At 42.1% G+C, this 20,866-nt stretch overlaps 1 protein-coding gene across 6 annotated transcripts in view; it reads left to right on the top strand.

Annotated features, from left to right (window-relative positions):
* Positions 1–20,866, top strand: part of ADCY2 (adenylate cyclase 2) — a 434,372-nt gene that overhangs the window by 311,034 nt on the left and 102,472 nt on the right. For all 6 annotated transcript variants that reach the window (XR_012157385.1, XM_073332378.1, XM_073332375.1 and 3 more), the window contains 3 exons: positions 178–258; positions 16,767–16,836; positions 20,485–20,582. Coding sequence is in view for 5 of the 6 variants with exons in the window: in XM_073332378.1 (XP_073188479.1) it covers positions 178–258; positions 16,767–16,836; positions 20,485–20,582 (249 nt within the window). In the remaining variant the exon portion in view is untranslated. The remainder of the gene's footprint in view (positions 1–177; positions 259–16,766; positions 16,837–20,484; positions 20,583–20,866) is intronic.

Below are 20,866 nucleotides of genomic sequence, written 5' to 3'. Positions count from 1 at the left end.
GATCCTTCTCAGCAGTGCTGCTGTCAAGCCCGTTTTCTCCCATTTTGTATTTGTACATTTGGTTTACTTCCCTAACTGTAGCACCTTCATTTGTGTTTGTTGAATTTCATTTTGGTGACTATAGTCCAGTTTTCCAATCAAGATCCAATGATAATATCTCATCTTTTTTCATTACAGAACAAAATCACAGAAGAAAAGATTTGAAGAGGAATTGAATGAGAGGATGATTCAGGCCATTGATGGAATTAATGCTCAAAAGTATATTTACATCTCCTCCCTTTAACATTCACATTCTTCTACAATTGATGGCAGAGTCTGCTGCCTCTCCTGGGATAGGTGCACAGCACCCAAAAAGCTGTGGAGCGTCCCCCATTCCACTTCAGGAAATAGAACAGGCCCCTCAGAGAGACTTACGCTCCCTGCAGGCGAAAGAGCAGCACTGTGCAGCAACTTTTTCAAGGGCATTGTTCTAATAGCTGCTGCACTTGTGATTCATATAGTGGGGGAAGATTCCGTTTGCCCTTGGAAGTTCCTCTGCTCAAAACTTCGTTCTTTAGGCCTTCTACAGGAATCCACGATTTGGCCCTAAGTCCCCATGTGTACAACACTCCTCCAAATCCTCCTAAGAATTGTTACAAAGCCTTATATGTTTCAGAGTAGCAGCCGTGTTAGTCTGTATCCGCTAAAAGAAAAGGAGTACTCGTGGCACCTTAGAGACTAACCAATTTATTTGAGCATAAGCTTTCGTGAGCTACAGCTCACTTCATCGGATGTATTCGATGAAGTGAGCTGTAGCTCACGAAAGCTTATGCTTGAATAAAGCCTTATATACAACTGGGAAATTAAGTGTAGTTATAACCCAAACTGATGGGACTGCTAGTGAAATATTTGGGTTTGTTCTTTTATTTTCTGACTTCGTAGATAAGTGCACCTTAAAATAGTAATTGAAAAGACAGAGCAGAGGTAAGGAGAAAGAACAAAGGAACTTAGCAGTAAGGAGTGAAAATGGAAATAATTAATGATCACGGGTAAAAACAGATGGGGATAAACATGGAAAAAGAGAATAAAGCATTATGCTCCTCTAGCTGTATTCCATATCTACTTGCATCTGTCACAGTAGAAGTGTAAGTGAGATGAAGAAATAATAACCAGGACTTTCTAATACTGAAATCAGAGTGACAGAAGCAGCTCCACAGAACAGAACCTCTTGTGCCACCTTTGATAACCATTGTTTCAGTTGGTCCATTGATTCCTTAGAGCATAATGTAGCTAGTCTTTACACGTAAATTGTTCTCAGAGGCAGAGAGGCACACATTGAGTATATGTCCTTGGAGGAACTGGAGGTGACACTTATTGATGATATCAGATCCTGGTAGTGAATAGATTAGAACAAAGTTAATACTTCTCTAACTGAAGGGTACAGACTCCTTTAAATATTAACCATCACTTCAGGGTGAAATAGGGGGAAGTGTTTGCAAAAATTGTGGTTAGTAGTCATGAATTGTATTCGCCACTGCAGGTGTCCAATATTTACTCAGTTGAATAACTTGTATACTGCACCTAATTGCTAGAAACTCAAGGACCACAATTAATTTTCATGTGTAACAATCCCATCAGGCTGTCTGTAGTTTTAAGAAAATAATTTTGAGTTAAGTTCTCAATGGAAGTATATGTTGACAGTCATGTCACACACAAATAACAAAATGATTGTAAGCAAGTCCTCAGATAGACAAATAGGTTTGTTTACACTATGTTAGTCTAAGAATGGGTTACAAGACACAATCCATATAGCTTTAGTGTGTTTTAAAGTACATGGGCTCTAAAAAGTGACACTGCAAAATGGCATTGTGTGGTTCCATTATGTGTTGTTTATCAATGATTTCCATAACAAATGTTCTTAGTTTACATGTAAAAACTTGCCAATCCTGCAGTCTTAACTTATGATCAGAGATCTAAGCTGACTTCTTTCCTTCTCACACATCGTTATTAGTAAAAGCTACATCCAAAAACTACATGCAGATAACAGTAAAATTGCAAAGTCAAGTGCTCAAAACTAAGAAATATCAAAAATATGGCTGACTGTGCATATGCATTAACACAGTAATAATTACATGTTCACATATTTCAGACCCTGCTGATTACCTAAGCTAGTGGCCAGTCAGGTTCTGAACTTTTAAATACACAGCACAAACCTCTGCCATTTGCACTCTGTTACTAGATTAACTGATACCAGTAATAGGCTGCATATGTTACTCCTGAGGGCATTCTGCACAAAAAAAATTAAAATTCTCCCCACAATATTTTAAAATTCTGCAAATTTTATTTGTCAAGTAAATATGGAGGCTCCAGCATGGCACTGGGGGGCACAGGCCACTGGCTGCACAGAGGTGGGAGATCACTGTGCAGTTCCCCCCCCCCCCCCGGGACACGGACTCAAGGGTGAGGCTGCACCCAACCCTGACACAGCACAATGACCGAGCCTGCCCCAGAAACACTGCTGGGCTTTGCCCCTCCTTGCCAGGTGCACCAGGTGTGGGCAGGCAGGATGCAAGTGTGTGTGGGGGGATCCAGGTGTGGGTTGAGAGGGTTCTGTGTGGGGCAATCTGGGTGCATGTGGCTCAGTGGGGTGTCCAGTTGCAGGGGGGGGATCTAGATGCACAGGGGCTTGTTGGGGGGTTCTGAATGCAACAGTAATGGGACTCTGCAGTGGGATCCAGGTGAAGATGGTTGGGGCTCAGCGGGGGGGTCTGGGTGTGGGGAGATCAGTGGAGGGTCTAGATGCTCGGGGAGTGGGTCTCAGTGGGGTGGGGATCCAGGTGCAGCTGGTTGGGGCTCGGTGGTGTGGAGATCTGGGTGTGGGTGGCTCATCGGGGTGGTCCAGGTACAGGGGGAGTGAGGCTCATTGGGGGGAGGGATGTTCTGAGTGTGCGGGGAGTGAGGCTCGGCAGGAAGGTCTGGGTTTGAAGGGGACTAGATGCATGGGGGATGGACAGATGGGGGAGCTGCTCCCTGTACAGGGTTCCCTCTCCCTTCAGCTGAGTGATGGGTGCAGGATTCATGGGGTGGGGGGTTATTTTGTAGAGCTTCCGGAAGCTGGGGGAGAAAGCTGGGGGTGGTTCTGACCCAGACCCAGATGATGTGCAGGGGAAGAGGAAGTCACCTCCTCTCCAGCCCAGCCTGGACTAGCAACTGAACCCAGTGCAGGGTAGGAGCCACCAGCTGGGTCTTCCCCAGTCCCGCTTCCTGCACCACAGTGATTTACCTCTCTGCTTGCTGCCCTGGGCACCCAAAATATACTACTGGGGATGGGTACATGACCGCTCTTGTGGCTTCCCTTTGCTTCCCCATCAGAAAATCATTTTTCTCTGGGGAAGCAAAGAAACCTGTGGGGGACATAAATTATGTGCATACGCAGTGGCACAGAAGGAGTAATAATATGTAGATCAGGCACTGGTGGGACTTTAGACACTCACTGTGCCAGATAGTTTCAGATCTATTTGCTGGGAGCAGAAGAGTGCAGAGCCTGAGAATTCCTGGTCTGAGTTCTAGGTTCTGGAAGGTAGTGTACTTAGGTTATTAGAGACATTTCTGCTCCCGTTTACCATACGCTTGTGTCTACCTTCTTTACCTCTTGTCCTCCCTCCGTCCACCCACATCTGCTTCTCTCTGCCCCTGCCCCAGCTTCTCTTCCTCTGCTCCAGTTCTCCATCCTTAATTATTTCCCAGATTCCTCCCTTTCCTGTACAGTAACTCCTTGTTTAACATTGTAGTTATATTCTTGAAAAATGCAACTTTAAGCTAATCCAATTTTCCCATAAGAATTAATGTAAATGGGGGAGGGGGGTTAGGTTCCAGGGATTTTTTTTCACCAGACAAAAAACTATATACATATACACATACAATATAAGTTTTAAACAATTTTAAACAAACAAACAATGCTATACTCAGCAATGATGATTGTGAAGCTTGGTTGAGGTGGTGGAGTCAGAGGGTGAAGGAGGGTGGATTGTCTGGCTGCTCCTCTTGCTGTTCTTTCCAAAATGCTGGGGGCAGGGGTGCTCAAACCCCCAGCTCTGCCCCACTCCACCCACTACCCCCAAGCAAGCTGCATCCTCGCTACTCCCCACCCCAATCTCCTGAATGCCACGAAACAGCTAATTGCTGCAGGCGAGAGGCACAGGGAGGGAGCAGAGAGTTGCTGATCCATGGGGCTGCCAGTGGGCGGGAGGTGCTGGAGGGGTGGAGGGGAGCTGATAGGAGGGCTGCCGCCCCACATTGGTTCCCAGCCCCCATGGCCAAACAACGTTATAAGCAAACATTGCGCAACTTTAAATGAGTATAATCTCTAATAGATCAGTGATGTAACAATGAAACAGTGTTAACCGGGACAACATTACTGTACTCCTATACAACTGTTACTGTACTCCTATTCAACTTGCCTCCCAGCTCTTTTGTGTAGCAACCAGGCAAACTGCTACTAACAAACTTCAACAGGACTTTATTTTTAAAGTGGAAACCTCTTTACCAAGCTGCTGCTGCACCCTCGGTAGCTCTCACTCCGCCTCCTCAACTTCCCCCCCTTCCTGTTTCCTGTCCTTGCAGACTCCCAACAGCCAGTGCTCCCAGTTCTAATAATTACAGGCAGCATCTAAACACCATATTCCCTCCTCTCTTAAGAAACTCTCCCAATTAAAATAAACATTGTTATTCTAACCACAGGAGCAAATATGAAACAAGACACTATACTGTTGGCAGAAATATTACACTGAAAACACTGTAGATACTACATAACATAGTCTCTAGTCCAGACAGGTGGTCATCTGGGTCTGACAGGCCATCTCTCAAGCCCCGCTTCCAGTGCAATGTCTTCTTGTGTTGATACTATGTGAAGTCATCCAATGCAGACTGGGTGTTGGCATAATCTCCTATTGGTGCATAGGAAGGTGCAAGATAAGCATTCCATACCCGCCCATCAGAAAGTCAACAGGTGTAAGGTCCATTTTTCTCTATGATTTTAAGAGGAGCTGTGAATTTATGGTCCCCTTTGCGTAAAATTCCAGTTTTTCGTATTCTAACGAAGGAACCGCACTCAAACTTTGGTTCCTTAGCACCCCTCCGCTTGTCTGTGAAAGCCTTATACTTGCTTGGTTCTGTTCAACTGTTTTTCTCACATCATCCTCAGTTGGGGCCTCAGGTCGTTCCTTTAACAATCCAGCAATGTTCAGTTTAGTATTCATCTGTTTCCCATGCAGTAACTCTGTGGGTGATCTTTGCGTTGTGGCATGTTGTGTAGCCGGGTATGCTTGCAAGAAATCAGTAGTGAAGGTTATCCACAATCGCCCTTCCAATTTAGCCATTTGCAAACTCTTTTTCAAACTTCTGTTAAATCGTTCGATGTCCCCATTGGCTTGAGGGTAATATAGGGATGACCTTCTGTGTAAAATGTTCCTCTCTGCTAGAAAAGTTTCAAACTCCAGGGAAGTAAATTGACTACCATTATCTGAAACCAGTTCTTTGGGGTTACCTTCCCTGCTAAAAACTGAAGAGAGGAACTTAATTACTGTAGCAGAAGAGATTTGCGATGTAAACGCTACCTCAGGCCATTTACTGAAATAGTCTATTAAAGTGATGGCATAACGGCAGTCACTTGGAGCAATATCAAAGGGTCCTACAGTGTCAATAGTCACTTTTTCCCATGCAGATTCAGGAAGAGGAACAGGCTGTAATGGAGGGGTACATGTCACTGCTGTCTTATCATGCATTTGGCAAGTGACACAGCATTTTATGAGCGCTTCGGTTTGAGAGTCCATCCCTGGCCACCAATACAGATCCCATAGTCATTGTTTGGTTCTGACAGTTCCTTGATGAGTATCATGTGCCAGGTGTATGAGTTTTGACTATATTTATTCTGGCACAAGTAGCCAGTGTGTACCTAGTAGCACACAACCATCAAGCAAAGAAAGTTCATCCCGAACTCTAAAATAAGGCAGCAAAACTGGGTCAAGGTTTTTAGGGTGACTGGGCCATCTCTTTGTCAGAAATTCCCATAGTTTTTGTTGAATTGGACATGCTGAACAAGCAGCTTGAAATTGTTCTTTTGTAACTGCAGTAAGAGTGCTTGTAATAAGTGCAACTATTACATCCTCATCCTCCGGTGGACCATCTGATGAAGGCAAAGGCAGGCGAGAAAGGCAATCAACTACCACATTTTGGTTTCCAGGCTTATATTCCAGTTCATAATTGAAAGAGAGTAGTCTTGCAGACCATCTAGCAATACGATATCCTCCTCTTCGCAGTCCTTTCATGGTGAGCAACGTCATCAAAGGGCTGCGGTCTGTGTGCAACTTGAACATGCGGCCCCCACAGGCAAGTTCTCCATTTTTCAGTAGCCCGGACACATGCAAGTGCTTCGTTTTTGACTGTAGAATATTTTCCCTCAGCATTACTTAGTGTCTTTGAAGCAAATGCAACAGTCCTCTCAGTGTTGTCCTCATGAAGTTATGTGAGACAGCCCCAAGTCCATAATCAGAAGCATCAGTAGTTACAACTGTGGGCAAAGCAGGAGTGAATAGTGCAAGTACTGGACTATGTACAATCAAGTCTCTCACCGTTTCGAAACTAGCTTGTGCATCAGTTGTCCACACTAAGGTTAAACTTCTCTGTAGTAATTCTCAAAACGGTTCAATGACAAAAGCATCATTAGGAATGAATTTTGCATACCAGGAGGTATGACCCAGGAAGGAACATAAAGTTTGCAATCTGTTGGAGGAGGAGCGTTTGAAATGGCCAGGATATGATCTGGATCAGGTTTTAGTCTAGCCTGTGAAATTGTATGCCCCAGAAAGGAGAATTCAATTTGTCTAAATTTGCATTTGGATCTATTGAGCTTGAGGCCTGCTTTGCTGATGCAGTTTAGTACAGACTGCAGGTTATTGTCGTGCTCCTCAGAAGTATTTCCAAACACGATAATATCATCCAGATAGCACTGAACTCCATGTTGATTCTTCAGAATCAATGACATCATTTTTTGGAAGGCACTTGGGGCGGATGCAAGACCGTATGGAACACGTTTAAAACAAAATAGTCCCTCATGTGTAATAAATGCTGTGAGGTCTCTGCTATCTTCATGCAACATAACCTGGTAGTATGTGCTCTGCAAATCAAGAGTAGAAAACATCTTTGCTCCACGGAGTTCTGCAAATACTTCTTCTGTGTGAGGAAGAGGATGTCTGTCAATCATAATAGCTTTATTTGGCTCCCTTAAGTCCACACAAAGGCGAATGCCTCCATCCTTCTTCTGTGTCATTGCTATAGGTGAAACCCATTCCGAGGAGTCAATCTCTGCAATAATGTCCTTTTGAACAAGTTCCTCTGAAGCAGCTTCCCTAACTGAAAATGGTAAGCAATGTAACTTCTGTCGTACAGGTATCACATTATTCCGCATTTTAACTTTATGCAGAAACCCATAAGCACAGCCGAGTTTCTCCTCAACCTGGTGTTGGGTCCCAGCTGCAACTGGTGTGTGTATCGCAAGAGTGCTTTGCTGAGGAAGATCAGTTCATCCATTAACTACCCTGATATTTAAAGCAGCCAATAAATCTCTGCCAAGGATAGGAGTGCCTTTATGGGCAATATAGAACTCTGCAGTTACACAGCAATCACCAAAAGCAACTATTGCTGGCATGCAGCCATGTACTAGAATATGTTTTTTCAAATAACACACCAAGTAAAGTGGCACATCTTTAAAGTAATGCAAATAGATGGAATCAGGTAGTATAGATACTGCTGTGTCAGTGTCCAACATTAGCTGAATAGAGTGTGATTTGCCTGAGGGTGTGGCGGAAATGTTTACAGTGCACTTTATTTGTTCTGGAATATGTGCAGGAGTGATTTTGTCCATGCTCAGCACAGTAACATCTGGTATTGTACCTGCATGCACCTGTTGATTGAACTGGCTGCTGCGACATACTTTAGCAAAATGCCCAATCTTTTTGCAATGATTCCACTGAGCTACTTTTGCCAGACATCCTGTGTTGTGGGGATCCACAGCAAAAGCATGCTTTTACTGTATTTTGAATTTGCTGATTCGATGGTTTTCCATTAGTTTTCCTCTTGTAATCATTTGTCTGCAGCGATAGTGAACTTTTCTGCAAAGGAGTCACAGCCTAGACTGTGCCTCCTGTATCCATGCTCATTATTTTGGCTTCAGCTGTAGCTGACTCAATCTGAATAGCAATGGTTATTGCTTTTTCTAGTGTAAGTTGTGGTTTTAGAAGTAAGCTTTGTCTTATGCGAAGCATGGTTGTTTTCTCAATGAGCTGGTCTCTAGTCATCTCATTTGCGATATTCCCAAAGTCACAACTTACAATCAGACTCCTCAGGGAAGCAATATACTAAATTATAGTCTCCCCTGTTTTCTGCTCACGCTGGTGAAATCTTTAGCGATTAGCTACTACATTCACTTTTGGTACAAAAAAGTTCTTTAATGCAGTGAGTGCAGTCTCATATTTATCATCTGCGAGGGGAAAGTGTAAAATATATACTGCCCTTCTGCTCCAAGGCAGTGGATTAGCAGAGCACGCTTTCTTACTTCAGAAATCTCTGTAGCAGTGATTGCAAGCAGATAAGTCCCAAGCATATGGATACAGGCAGTAAAAACAATTGGAGGTTCACCTGGGCTTTGCAGAAAGGGTGCAGGTGGATTCAGAGGCGGAAGATCCATCCTCTTCGCCAAAATGTTGTAGCAACCAGGCAAGGTACTAACAAACTTCAACAGGACTTTATTTTTAAAGTGGAAACTTATTTACCAAGCTGCTGCTGTACCCTCAGTAGCTCTCACTCCACCTCCTCACCTTCCCCCCCTCCTTCCTGTTTCCTGTCCTTTCAGACTCCCAACAGCCAGTGCTCCCAGTTCTAATAATTACAAGCAGCATCTAAACATCACACTCTTGTCCCTCTCCTTACCTGCTCTCACCCTCCCTCACTCTTGTCTCACACTGCTCCCCCACTGTCTGGCTACTGTCCCCCAAACACTCTGTCTCCTGCAGCCCCCACTTCCTCCCTCCCCGTGAGGAAAACTGAGAACACAGGAGAGACAGTTTCCATGCTGTCAGTTTTAGTGCCTGGTCATAGTTTCTGGGTAGCTGAACCCCTGTATTCCCTCTCTCTGGTCCTGCAAGGGCACCCTCTTGAGCTTTCAGGTTCCCAGTTGTCACTTTTCATGGGCCAGCGACCCAGGTGTATCTCCCTTCTGATCGGGTTTTTTAAAGCGGTACAGCCCCTTGCCATACATTATGAAATCTCCAGCAAACCAATCAGCCTAAAGGCCAGCACCTGGGCTGTGCTTTCTCTGTGACGACAATGACCAGTATGTGCCAGTAGTTACAGGTTATCACACAGCTTTTCCAAAATAAACAGCATTCTGGGGGCAGAGGCATAACAGAGAAAATAATAGAAAGATAATAAAAGTTTCTACTTTTTGGTAACAAACATACCAGAATTAACCCATCTTCCACATGGGGAGTCTGATAGGCAAACATCCATTCCAGCTGCTGAGCAAGAGTTGGAGTGTTTTCTTGGACAGAAGGTCCTATCCATTTGCTGAATCAAAAGGAAAACCCTGAATCTGTTTGAACTCAGCCTTTTATACCAAAAGTCCTGCTTTGTCCCCCAGCCTACTGAAAACAGATGCAACCTCCCCTTATTCGCAGATTCAAAGGCTGGAAATCTATATAGCCACCCTTGGCATTTTGCAGAAATGACTCCCTGGTGATTCCAGATTCTGCACAACCTTCCCACACACACAGTGAGCCAGAAACACACAAGTACACATCACCTGTATTGATACAAAGAGCTATGCGTATTTCTACAGCTCATACTGCCTGGCCCATCTTAATACAGTGACTTTTTGAGGTTTTCATACTTTAAACATAAAATACAATATGGTCCCCAAATACTGCAAGTGGTTGCAATATCTGTCACATCTGACACAAAAGCAGCTCAGCAAAGCAATTGTGGGGAAAATCCTGTTCAACCCTTGAAAGAAGCATGCTCAGTGACTCTGCTCTGCAGGCATGGCATATGCACAGCCTGGTCGGCATGCAGGAATTGTGAGGGCATGGACAGAATATTCAGAAAATTTAACTGCCAAACTTTAACAGGTCATATGTGAACTGAGCATATGTGAAATAGAATTTCAACTTGGCCAAATGTAAGCATATTTTCCACCGGAGCAGCAAAAGGCACATTCTTGACACCAGTGCCAAATTTCAAGTCCCAGTTCCAAAAATCTTTTTAAAAAAAAATAAATCTTACAATAAATTTGTTAACAAAGGCAATACAATTTATTTTTCCCTAATCCCTAATTCGGCAAAGTTATAAACTATAATGAATGGGGTCTTATAATGGGAAATATCAGGCAACTTTCACTATAGATCGTGTTAGCTGCTTCACCTAAAATACAGTTTCTGCAGGCCAGATTGGGCCTCAGTTACTGCTGTGTAAAGCCCATTGTTGTGTGTGGGATTACAGAGGTGTAAATGGGTTTCATCTGCCTGTCATAGATAAAGCTATCTTTTAGTCACGAATATTTTTAGTAAAAGTCATGGACAGGTCACGGGCAGTAGACAAAAATTCATGGCTCGTGACCTATCCATGACTTCTACTATATAGCCCTAGATCTTGCAGGGGGCAGCCTAGGGGTGTCACAGGTGCTCGGGGCAGGAGGGGATTGGCAGAGCCAGCAGGCTTCCTACCTGGCTCCGCACTCTGCCTCCACCATGAGCACCAGCTCTGAAACTCCCACTGGCCGGGAACCACCACCTGTGAGAGCTGCAGAAACAGTGCCTGCAGGCAGAGGCAGTGCACAGAGCTTCTTGGCCATGCCTCCACCTAGGAGCTGAGTGAGGGGGATGTTGTCGCTTCTGGGGAGCCCCCCGAGGTAAGCACCATGCAGAGCATGCCTCACCTCATCCCATGGCCCAACCCTGTGCCCCTTCCTACACCAAAACTCTTGCTGCAGCTGGGGGACGGGGGTGCGGTGGCCCGAGACTGCCCCTGCAGTGGCCGGTGTGCCTGGCACAGAGGCTGCTCGAGCTGCTCAGGCAGCCCCCAAGCCAGGTGCACCAGCCACTGTAGAAGTCATGGACAAACTCGCAGCCTTAATCATAGACACTGTCATGCTGTCAGGAGTGTCACGATCATAAGTGGCAACCTCAGGGAAAACTGTCAAGAAGCAGGGCAGAGACCCCAAGCTGGTTGCATGTTCTATAATTACATTTCACCAACCCAGTAACAAGTATGAACTCCTAAAGCACTATAACAGTCTTACCTTGGAGTCACAGACAGTCCCCTTGGGCATTCCAGTCTATCTTGTCACCCAGGCAAGCGGGACTTAATGTAGGTGGTTGCTATACACCAAAGATCACAAAGTATTCAGGTTACTCCCAGTCCTAAAGGACGAGTCACTTACCTTAGGTCAATTTGTACCTTAATTCTCACATCAAAAACAACACTTGTAGCCAATCCTATAGTAAACAAAGGATTTATTAACTAAGAAAAGAAATTAGAGAGTTATTACAAGGCAAACATATATACACAAACAAGCTACAGTCTATGGTTTTCAAAGGTGACAGAATTGTAGAAATCTGTCACCTTTGAATGTCTTTTACTGCTAACCCAGGTTGGCCCTGGGCATCTCTGCTTCTGTTTCATAGCTCCAGCTCTGTGAGAGTCCAAACAGCAAAAGAGATTAAAAATATTGTTGTCAGCTATTTTTATTTCCTTCTTCCAGAATTCAAGCTGATAGGATGAGCCATTTTTCACATATCTTTTTCATGAATGTAAGGGGCAATTAACAAAATATTTGTATTGTGATGTTCCACAGTGGCCTGTTTAGTTTTGATAGCCCTTTTTGATGGGCAGAAGACAGTCCTTCCTGACTAGGTTCACGGTTTCCAAGCAAACAGTTTGTACAGTTACAAAGCAAAAACTTAAATATTATCGTATAGCATGTGATAAAGAAATTATCACTAAAGAAACACTAAACACAGTCTGATACCTACCTTAACCATATGAACACACAGGTGAAACATACTGGTTTCCAACAATGAATTTGTCAGTACTCAGCAGAGGCCTAAAGCCTTGGCAAGAGCTGGCACCTTGTCAGCCAGCTTCACAGATACCACAAAAGCTGGAGCCCCCCCCCCCCCCCCGAAAAAAATCTAAGTTCCAGTGGAACTTGGTTAACAGTTCAGTTGATTTATTTATTTTTGTTTGGTTTATAACTAAAAGAATAAGAACTTTGGCGTACTTTAAAAGTGTAATGACAAAAAAAAATGAAAATCAGGGCCCCCACAATCTGGCAATAATCCACCAGAGATAACTATCATATCCAAAAAAATACCCTGCCAGTACTCTGCCATAGCCATGAATACCAGCCCTCATCATACCTCTCCCTCCTCAAAATGCTGGGTAAAGAGATAGGCCTTGCAGCATGCCCTGAATGGCATCAGGTGCAGGCTTTTTCAGACCAATATGGGGAATGAATTCCAAAGTTAATTGAATAATCTGTTGCCATTCTTCTTTTCTACTGAGGGGACTCCAGCTCACGCACCTCTTCTGACCACATCAGTATAGCACAAAGGAAGAGACAGTCTCTCAGGCAAATGTTCAGGTGTTTGGGGTTTTATAGGTCAAAATCAATACCTTAAATTTTACCCAGAACCTACAAGCAGTCAGTGAATATCCTGTTCTTTTATTACCGTCTACACCAGATTCAATCTCTGAATTATTTCAAGATGAATGCTCATGTAGCAGGCATTGTGGTATCAGTGTAATGGCAAAGGCCCAGATTCTCCAAGGTAATTAGGTGCCCAACTACCATTGAGCATTTTGACTAAGGTGACCAACGTATGTATTGCAGCAGCAGGCTCCCCGCCCAAAAGAAACATTTGCAATCTGTAGGCCAGAAAAAGAAGAAAAGAAGCCTGTTGCTGATGCATGTGAAGGAAGAGATTCCAACTCACTTCATCTTAGATGGAATGGCTCTGTAGGACTAACAGGAGTGTCAGTAAAAACTTATTTTTATTGTTAATATCATCAGATATATGCAGGGGTAAAGTAACATTACATTTTTACTGGTACAGGAGCCAGCTCTGGGCACCCAGAAGGGGCAGGGCCTCGGGCAGAAGGGACGGGGCTAGGGGTCAGCCTTCCCTAGCCAGCCCATCCGTGCTGCCTGGCTTGTGCGGCCCGGGGCTCTGACGGAGGTTTAAAAGGGCCTGGGGCTCCAGCCACTGCCGTAGTAGCAGCAGCCGGGAGCCCCAGGCCCTTTTAAATTGCTGGCCCTGGGGCAGGGGCCCCTTTTGCCTGCTTTGTCAGAGGGAGGCAAAAGGGGCAGCTATGTTAAAGCGCTTTAATGTTGGTTGGGTATGGGCTGGTACCGGCTTCTTACCGGTACACTGTACCGGCCCAATTTCATCCCTGGATATATGTATGACTCTGGATACCCAGAAGGAACAGATTGGTTGAATAAGAAGGTGCAGTTTTTTTCAGAGTCACTTTTCGGCGAGAAACAACATTTAAAGATCATGATGAAGGCATTGCCAGCTCACACTACTCTGAATTCACTTTTCCTAAATGCTTCTACCAACTGCAGTAATTGAACAATTTGATAAATGCATCTTAGTTAATAAGTTGCTTTGTTTTGCTTTCCATGAAAATTACCTTCACCTTGCTGTTTCCTGTAATTTCATTTAAGATGATAATGCACTCCGGGTAACGTTTGTAAGTAAAATGTTCTTCTAAATCTATAAAGGGTCTGTACTGTTAGGAAAACTGTTTATGCTGCAAATTCTCAATTAACACCCATTAATCAGAGACAAAGAGGAGTAGCCCCATTATAATCAAATAGCTGAGTGGCATTAATGAAAAAAAGAATATTTTGCCCACTGAAGTGTTTTAATAAGATTTTCTTCCATCTTCCATAGATTGTTTTCAGCTGGAAGTAGATTGACCCTAAATCTCTCAGCTCTCATAATCTAATAAATAACGTGTAATACCCATATATTGCCTTTCATCGTGAAGGTTCGTAAGTTACATTACAAACAGCATATTTAATTAAAATACAACAATTTATGTTTATGTAACATTAATGTTACTGTCTAAAGATTCAAAAGTTAGTTAGTAAAAGTGCTAATGTGTGAAGTCCTTAATAGGATTAGAATAAGATAATAGTTTTGCCGTACCCATCTCCTCAGCATTCCCTACTGGATAGTTTAGGTGGCTCCCTGCTCAGCATGCTGGCTTCTGCAAATCCTATTCTTAGGCACCTAACTCTCCTTGTGATTTATATAGAGATCCTGGGTGCCTAACTCAGCACTGAGGATTCCAGTGGGCGGCAGGGTGCCTAAAGTTAGGTGTTGCAAAGCTGAGCACATGCTCAGAACTGAGCTCTTTTAAAAAAATGTTATTTACGGAGTAGCAGATTAGTCCTCATTAGGTCTAGCCAGTTGGAAAGAGTCAAAATTAAATTACAGTTTAATTTTAAAAAAATAAAATCTCCCATTGAATTGAATGTGGACTTTCAAAAATAGACCTCGTCTGGTGCTACTTCAATAATCTATTAGCTAGAATATACATTACTTTTACACATAGCTCCAAAAACATATTGTGCAATCTTACTGCAACTTTTTCATTTTTACACATTTTGGTCTGTAAGTAGCAAATGATGCTTTGATAATAAAAGGTCTATGTGAAAGAGATTCAGATTCATTAGATGAATGTATCTCAAACACAGATCCATCCCACTCCCTTTTTAATTACTTTTTTCACCTTTGCATATTGTGTAAAGCAAGGATCGGCAACCTTTGGCATGCAGCCCGGTCGGGCCAGTTTGTTTACCTGCCACGTCTGCAGGTTTTGCCGATCACAGCTCCCACTGTCCGCAGTTCGCCATCCCAGACCAATGGGGGCTGCGGGAAGTGGTACAGACCTACGGATGTGCTGGCCGCCTTTCACGCAGCCCCCATTGGCCTGGGACAGTGAACCACGGCCAGTGGGAGCTGCGATCGGCCGAACCTGTGGACACGGCAGGTAAACAAACTGACCTGGCCCTCCAGGGGCTTTCCCTGATGATGCCAAAGGTTGCTGATCCCTGGTGTAAAGCATCCATTAAATGGCATGGTTGTGTGTTGTGAAATGCTAGTCACTGTACGTTATGATGGATAGAATCACCCCAAGTTCTGCCCCATGTCCCAGGTATGAACATCTGTGGAATGGATCATTATTATCGAAGACAGAGTGAAGAACCAGCAGCAAAGCTTTTTACATGAAACACTTTATAATGCAATGCTCCCTTTTGAATGTTTTCATGAACCATCCACGTACAGCCCATTCATTAAAATATCAGTTTTGTGTGTGTGTTAGATATAGAAACCAAGTGGAAGGGTGGAACTACACGATCATCTGTTGCAGTCAATATGATTTACTTTCTCCATTCTGAAGCACAATAACTGACTTTCTTCAAAACACATAAATTGACATCTTACTTTACATTGTTATTTGCAGTGTTCTTGTAGCCATATTGGTCCCAGGATTCAGAGAGACAAGGTGGATGAGGTAATATATTTTATTGAAGCAATTTCTGGAGGTGAAAGCAAGGGTGCTGGAACAATTTGTATAGTAGTGGTGCTTACAACCATTGAACCAAACTGTAAAACCTGTATATAATGGAAACTTCTTCAAGTCAGGTGGTGCTGCAGCACTCCCTGCAACCGTAGTTCCAGCACCTATGGGTGAAAGAGAAGAGCTTTCAAGCTACACAGAGCTCTTCTTAAGGTCTAGGAAAGGTACTCAGAGTGTCACCAAACAATTGCAGCCAATACTCCCTGCAGACCACATCCTGAAAGAAATCTTTCCCGAATCCCCTTTTCTGACTTTCAGACAACGCCCGCAACCTCATCAAGCTCGTCATCAGAAGGAAGGTCCCCGCAGACCAGAACTCCCCCAACTCAAAGTGGCACCTGATCCTGCCAGAACAACAGTTGCAAAACCTGCAGACATATCTCCACAGCTACCATGATCAATACCCCCAGCAACACACCTTTCAAAATCCATAGATCCTACACATGCCTAACACCTGTGTCTCATCCAGTGCACCAAATACCCCAATAACTATGTGGGTGAAATCAGAGAATCACTATGCTCTCCAATCAACTCATACAGAAAAATGATAAAAGACAAAAACGCACATCACCTGTGAGAGAACACTTTTCACAAAATGATCACTCTATATCTGAACCCTCAGTCCATGTCCTCAAAGGAAACCTGCACAACACCTTCAAAAGATGAGTGTGGGAACTTAAATTCATAACTGTACTAGACACTAAAAATCATAGTCTTAATAAAGACGCTGGATTTATGGCTTATTACAACAATCTGTAACCCACTAACCCCCATTTTTTGTCCTATGACTGCAGAGCCCACTTTACCTTGAATGTTGTCTTACAATATGTATCATCTATTTACACTAAACAATCTGTTCCACTTAGCCTTTAACTGTGATACTCTGAGTACCTACTAGACCCTGCATAAGAGCTCTGTAGCTCAAAAGCATATCTCTCCCACCAACAGAAATTTCTCCAATAGAAGATATTACGTCATCCGCCTTGTTTTTCTTACTTTACAGCTTTTCAATGATAGAAAAAACAGGGCTAATCTGTTTTGGTGCCCTTTATAATGTTTTGTATATTTCTTTATTCTTTCAGGCAATGGCTTAAATCTGAAGACATTCAAAGAATATCACTACTTTTTTATAATAAAACTCTGGAAAAAGAAGTAAGTTGTTTTCACCTCAGAATCAATTATTTCTGCATTTTAATTTAAATAATGCAAGTCACAAAAGACATTTGTTAGGTAGTTAACATGTTTTGTTTTTAAAATGCTAAAACTTATCATCAGCTTCTTTTACGTTTATATTGGCATAGGGAAAAAAATAATGCAGCCCGTAAAAGTCCCCCAAACGTAAATAAACTATTTCTGAATGTCTCTATATACTTTCAATTACAAATGGTGCTAACAAGGGAGAATTGAGACCTCAGAATTCAGTGCATCTTATCTGCCAGGATGCACACCACACAGAGTATTCGTGTTACTGGCTAATATTAGCACTAAGAGCTGCATATGGTATGGTGTGGTAAGGCTGGTGAAGGGATAGGGGTGGGAATCTGATTTTCTCTTTCCTAAGTGTTATTGTTAAAATAGAATATGATAAAAAAAAAGTGAAAACCTGATTTGCAAACAGAATAGAAAATATGGGACTTACGTGGGTAAATGAGGGCATTTTCAATATAAAGAATGTACATTTTATCAAATTTCACATTTTTTCTGTTTTTAATTGACAGTCATTTTATAAAATTTTACAACATTTAAAAAAATGTTATTGTAAATGTGTCTATTTTCTTTTATGTTTGCTAAATTACAACATAGGAGGCTGTAACTTGATGTGTATAGGTAAAAGAATGATAGTGAACAGCAGTGTGAAGCATCCTGTCCATATAGAGTACCATAATTCTTCATGATCTTCAGGATTCTGAATCACGTTCCCTGAAGGCGCCGTGCTTGAGTGGCTGGACTCCCTCTTGCCAATGCACATAGATAAGTGTTCCAGGGTAGAGTTCTCCCATGTAGCAGGGGACCTGAAGTAGGAGGCAGACAGCAGCCTCTTTCTCACCCACAGCACAACTAGGAAAGGGGCCACAGAACACTTTTTCCTTGCTATCACCTCTGCTTCTCGTCCAGAGCTCTCCTTTCCTCTGATTTTTAGAACCTTAGGGAGAAGGGATTCATTCCTCTATCCCACAGCCAGTCCTCCTGCTGTACTCCTTTTGCTGGTGGGAAACACGCTTCAAGCTCCTCCTCATGTGCACAAACGGGAATCTCGAGTAGGAATAGAGAGGTTATTTTACCTCTGTATTTAGTGCTGATGTAACTGCTGCTGGAATACTGTTTCCAGTTCTGGTGTCCACAGTTCAAGAACATTGATAAATTGGAGTGGGTTCAAAGAAGGAACCACAAGAATGATTAAAGCATTGGAAAACCTCCCTCATAGTGGTAGACTCTAGGACCTCAATCTGTTTAGCTTAACAAAGAGAAGGTTAAAGGGAGACTTGATTACAATGTTTAAGTACCTACGTGGAGAACAAATATTTGATAGTGGGTTCTTCAATCTAGCAGAGAAAGGTATAACACAATCTAATGGCTGGAAGCTGATGTTAGACAAATTCATACTGGAAATAAGACATACATTTTTAACAGTGAGCGTAATTAACCATTGGAACAATTTACCAAGGGTTGTTGTGGATTCTCTAAATGATCACTGTGGTCCCTTTTGGCTTTGGAATCTATGAATCTTTTCCTTCAGGAGAGAAAGTAATGAGTCCTGCTGATGAGAGAATGAGCAACATTACTCTATTTCTTGTATTTTCTCTCGTCTCCCTTTTGCTTTCTCCTTTCTCTGCCTCTCTCTCCTGTCATCTCTCTTTTCCCCCTCATTCTTCACATGCACATGAAAGTGAATGAGTTGTGTGTGGAATGGGGAGAGGAAGAGCAGGAGAGAGAAGGAGGAAAAGTGCAAGTCAGTTTGAGTGGAGGAGAGGAAATGATATTCTAGGCCCCAATCCTACAAACACTCATGGATGTGTTTAACCGCTTCAGTAGACCAGTTAATGGGAATATTCTGTGCTTCATGTTTAGCACATGTGTAAGCGTTTCCAGGGTCCAAGTTCTTTGGGGTAGGGACTTTTTTTTTAAGTATCTGCGCATTGCTGAGCTTACTGAAGCCCAGATCACTATATGGGCTGCTGAGTGCTGCCATGTGACAAATAATGATTATTTTCATATCCAACTTTTTAAATTTCCTTCTCCGTTTTCTTTTATTGTCTATGGGCTCACTCTTGCTTCCACTAGGGTTGCCAATTTTTTTTGGATGTATTCCTTGAGATTTAATCACATGACATAATCTTTAATTAAAGATTAATCTTTTAATTCCTGGAGACTCCAGGCCAATCCTGGAGGGTTGGCAACCTTAGCTTCCACTGAAGTCAGTGAGCGATTTGTCTTTGACATCAGTATGAGAAAGATTGGGCCTTACTTGATCTGAAAGAAAACCAAAGTAATGAGAGAAATAATTTATTTAATTCAAGAAGCTAATTACATGATCTTCTTGCAAGCCTGTAGAAGTGTAAAATATTAAAACAAATTATCGAGTGGGTCAGAATTTTCTTGTGAGTTTATAACAACAGCTCAAGGCCTTAAGTGTTCAGTGGTTCTATTAAAATACTACAAACCACTTCAACAGCTGCAACAACAGAACCAACTGCAAATATATTCAGACATATGCCTTAAAGTTCATTTAACCATCTGATAGTAATTGTTTTTAATGTGCCACAGAATTCAAGAGTGCCTGGGGGAAAAAAGTCCTAAAATTCACATTTTGGGCTATGTTCTGTCCATAGATATGCATTTTGAGTTCTGTGCATGTATTTCAGGGCAGAATTTGGCCTTTAGTATAAAGGCATAGCTGTGTACTTGCAGTTAAAAAGCACAACTCATTCACTTATCATTTATAAGGTTTCCATTTTGAGCACTTACGAAATTACTCATTGATCTATTTTGCATTAATTATATTTTCCCTGATTTCCTAGACCCTGAACAATTATAATAGTAAAAACATTTATTTTTAGAATACTTTATTGGTTTAGATTTGAGACATCTATATTTCTACCTAGCAAACAATGCATTTCCTGTGATAAATATTTTATTTCTTATTTTTAAATATGTTTCTTTATAAACTAATTAGGAATTTATAAAGACAAGGACCGAATTGCATGCATATAATTTAATGACATCACAGTATTTACACTAACAGACTATAACTGTGCCAAATTTCAAAGACCTACTGCAAACAATGAACATGTGAGAGCTTGTCAGAAAAAGATCACAAAAATCTTTTCTAATGGAAAGTGTTAGGCCACCTGAATATAGGTGTCATTGCTAGTTCCTTCTTTAGGGTATGGGTCACTCCTAGACAAAGTGGGACGTGTTGTAACACCTATGCCATTAGCTAGGGTTGCACGAGAATTTGAAGAGAATGGAAAAATTGAACATTATTAAAAAATTTAAAGTTTCTAGAGTTAACTTAATTATCTCCTCTAGGATGTTTAATTATAATCATGCTCTTTGGGTAGATACAATATATGGACATTTCAGTTTGATAGAAGAAGCACTCTCTAAAGTGTGGAAAGAGAGCAAAAGCTTCGATGCTATGCATGACAATGGGGAGGATAATCACTGAAGAAAAAATAAATTAAGTTTTGCAAAAGGGTTTTTATGTATATCTTCCTGTTTAAAATGCAGCTTAGGCTAGTCAGCAATTTTATCTATTTTGGGAACAGTAGTTTTAACAATTTCTAATTTATTTTGTAGTACAGAACAACTACATTGCCAGCATTCAAGTATTATGTGACATGTGCTTGTCTCATATTCTTCTGCATTTTTATCGTGCAGATTCTGGTATTACCAAAGTAAGTAAATATTATTCAAATTTTCTAGTTTATATCCAGTTCATTTGTATTGCTACGTATTGGATCATAAATAAAAAATGGTAGTATCCTTAAACTGTAGGTAATAATTTAGCATTTGCCAGAATGCATGTGTTAATTCATGGAGAGTGGAATGAAACAGATATGAATGAGACCTCCAGATTACTTCAGAGCTAGGTTATATAACTTCTGTTTTTAAATATCATAATATTCTGATGCTCTAATACTTATCACCTTTGGTGTTTTTTTTTTAAATTAGACCTATT

Source organism: Lepidochelys kempii, chromosome 2 (assembly GCF_965140265.1).
Source record: "Lepidochelys kempii isolate rLepKem1 chromosome 2, rLepKem1.hap2, whole genome shotgun sequence".
NCBI classification, from domain to species: domain Eukaryota; kingdom Metazoa; phylum Chordata; order Testudines; family Cheloniidae; genus Lepidochelys; species Lepidochelys kempii.
The sequence above is the reverse complement of the archived record's forward strand: the minus strand, read 5'-3'. Positions and strand labels throughout refer to the sequence as shown.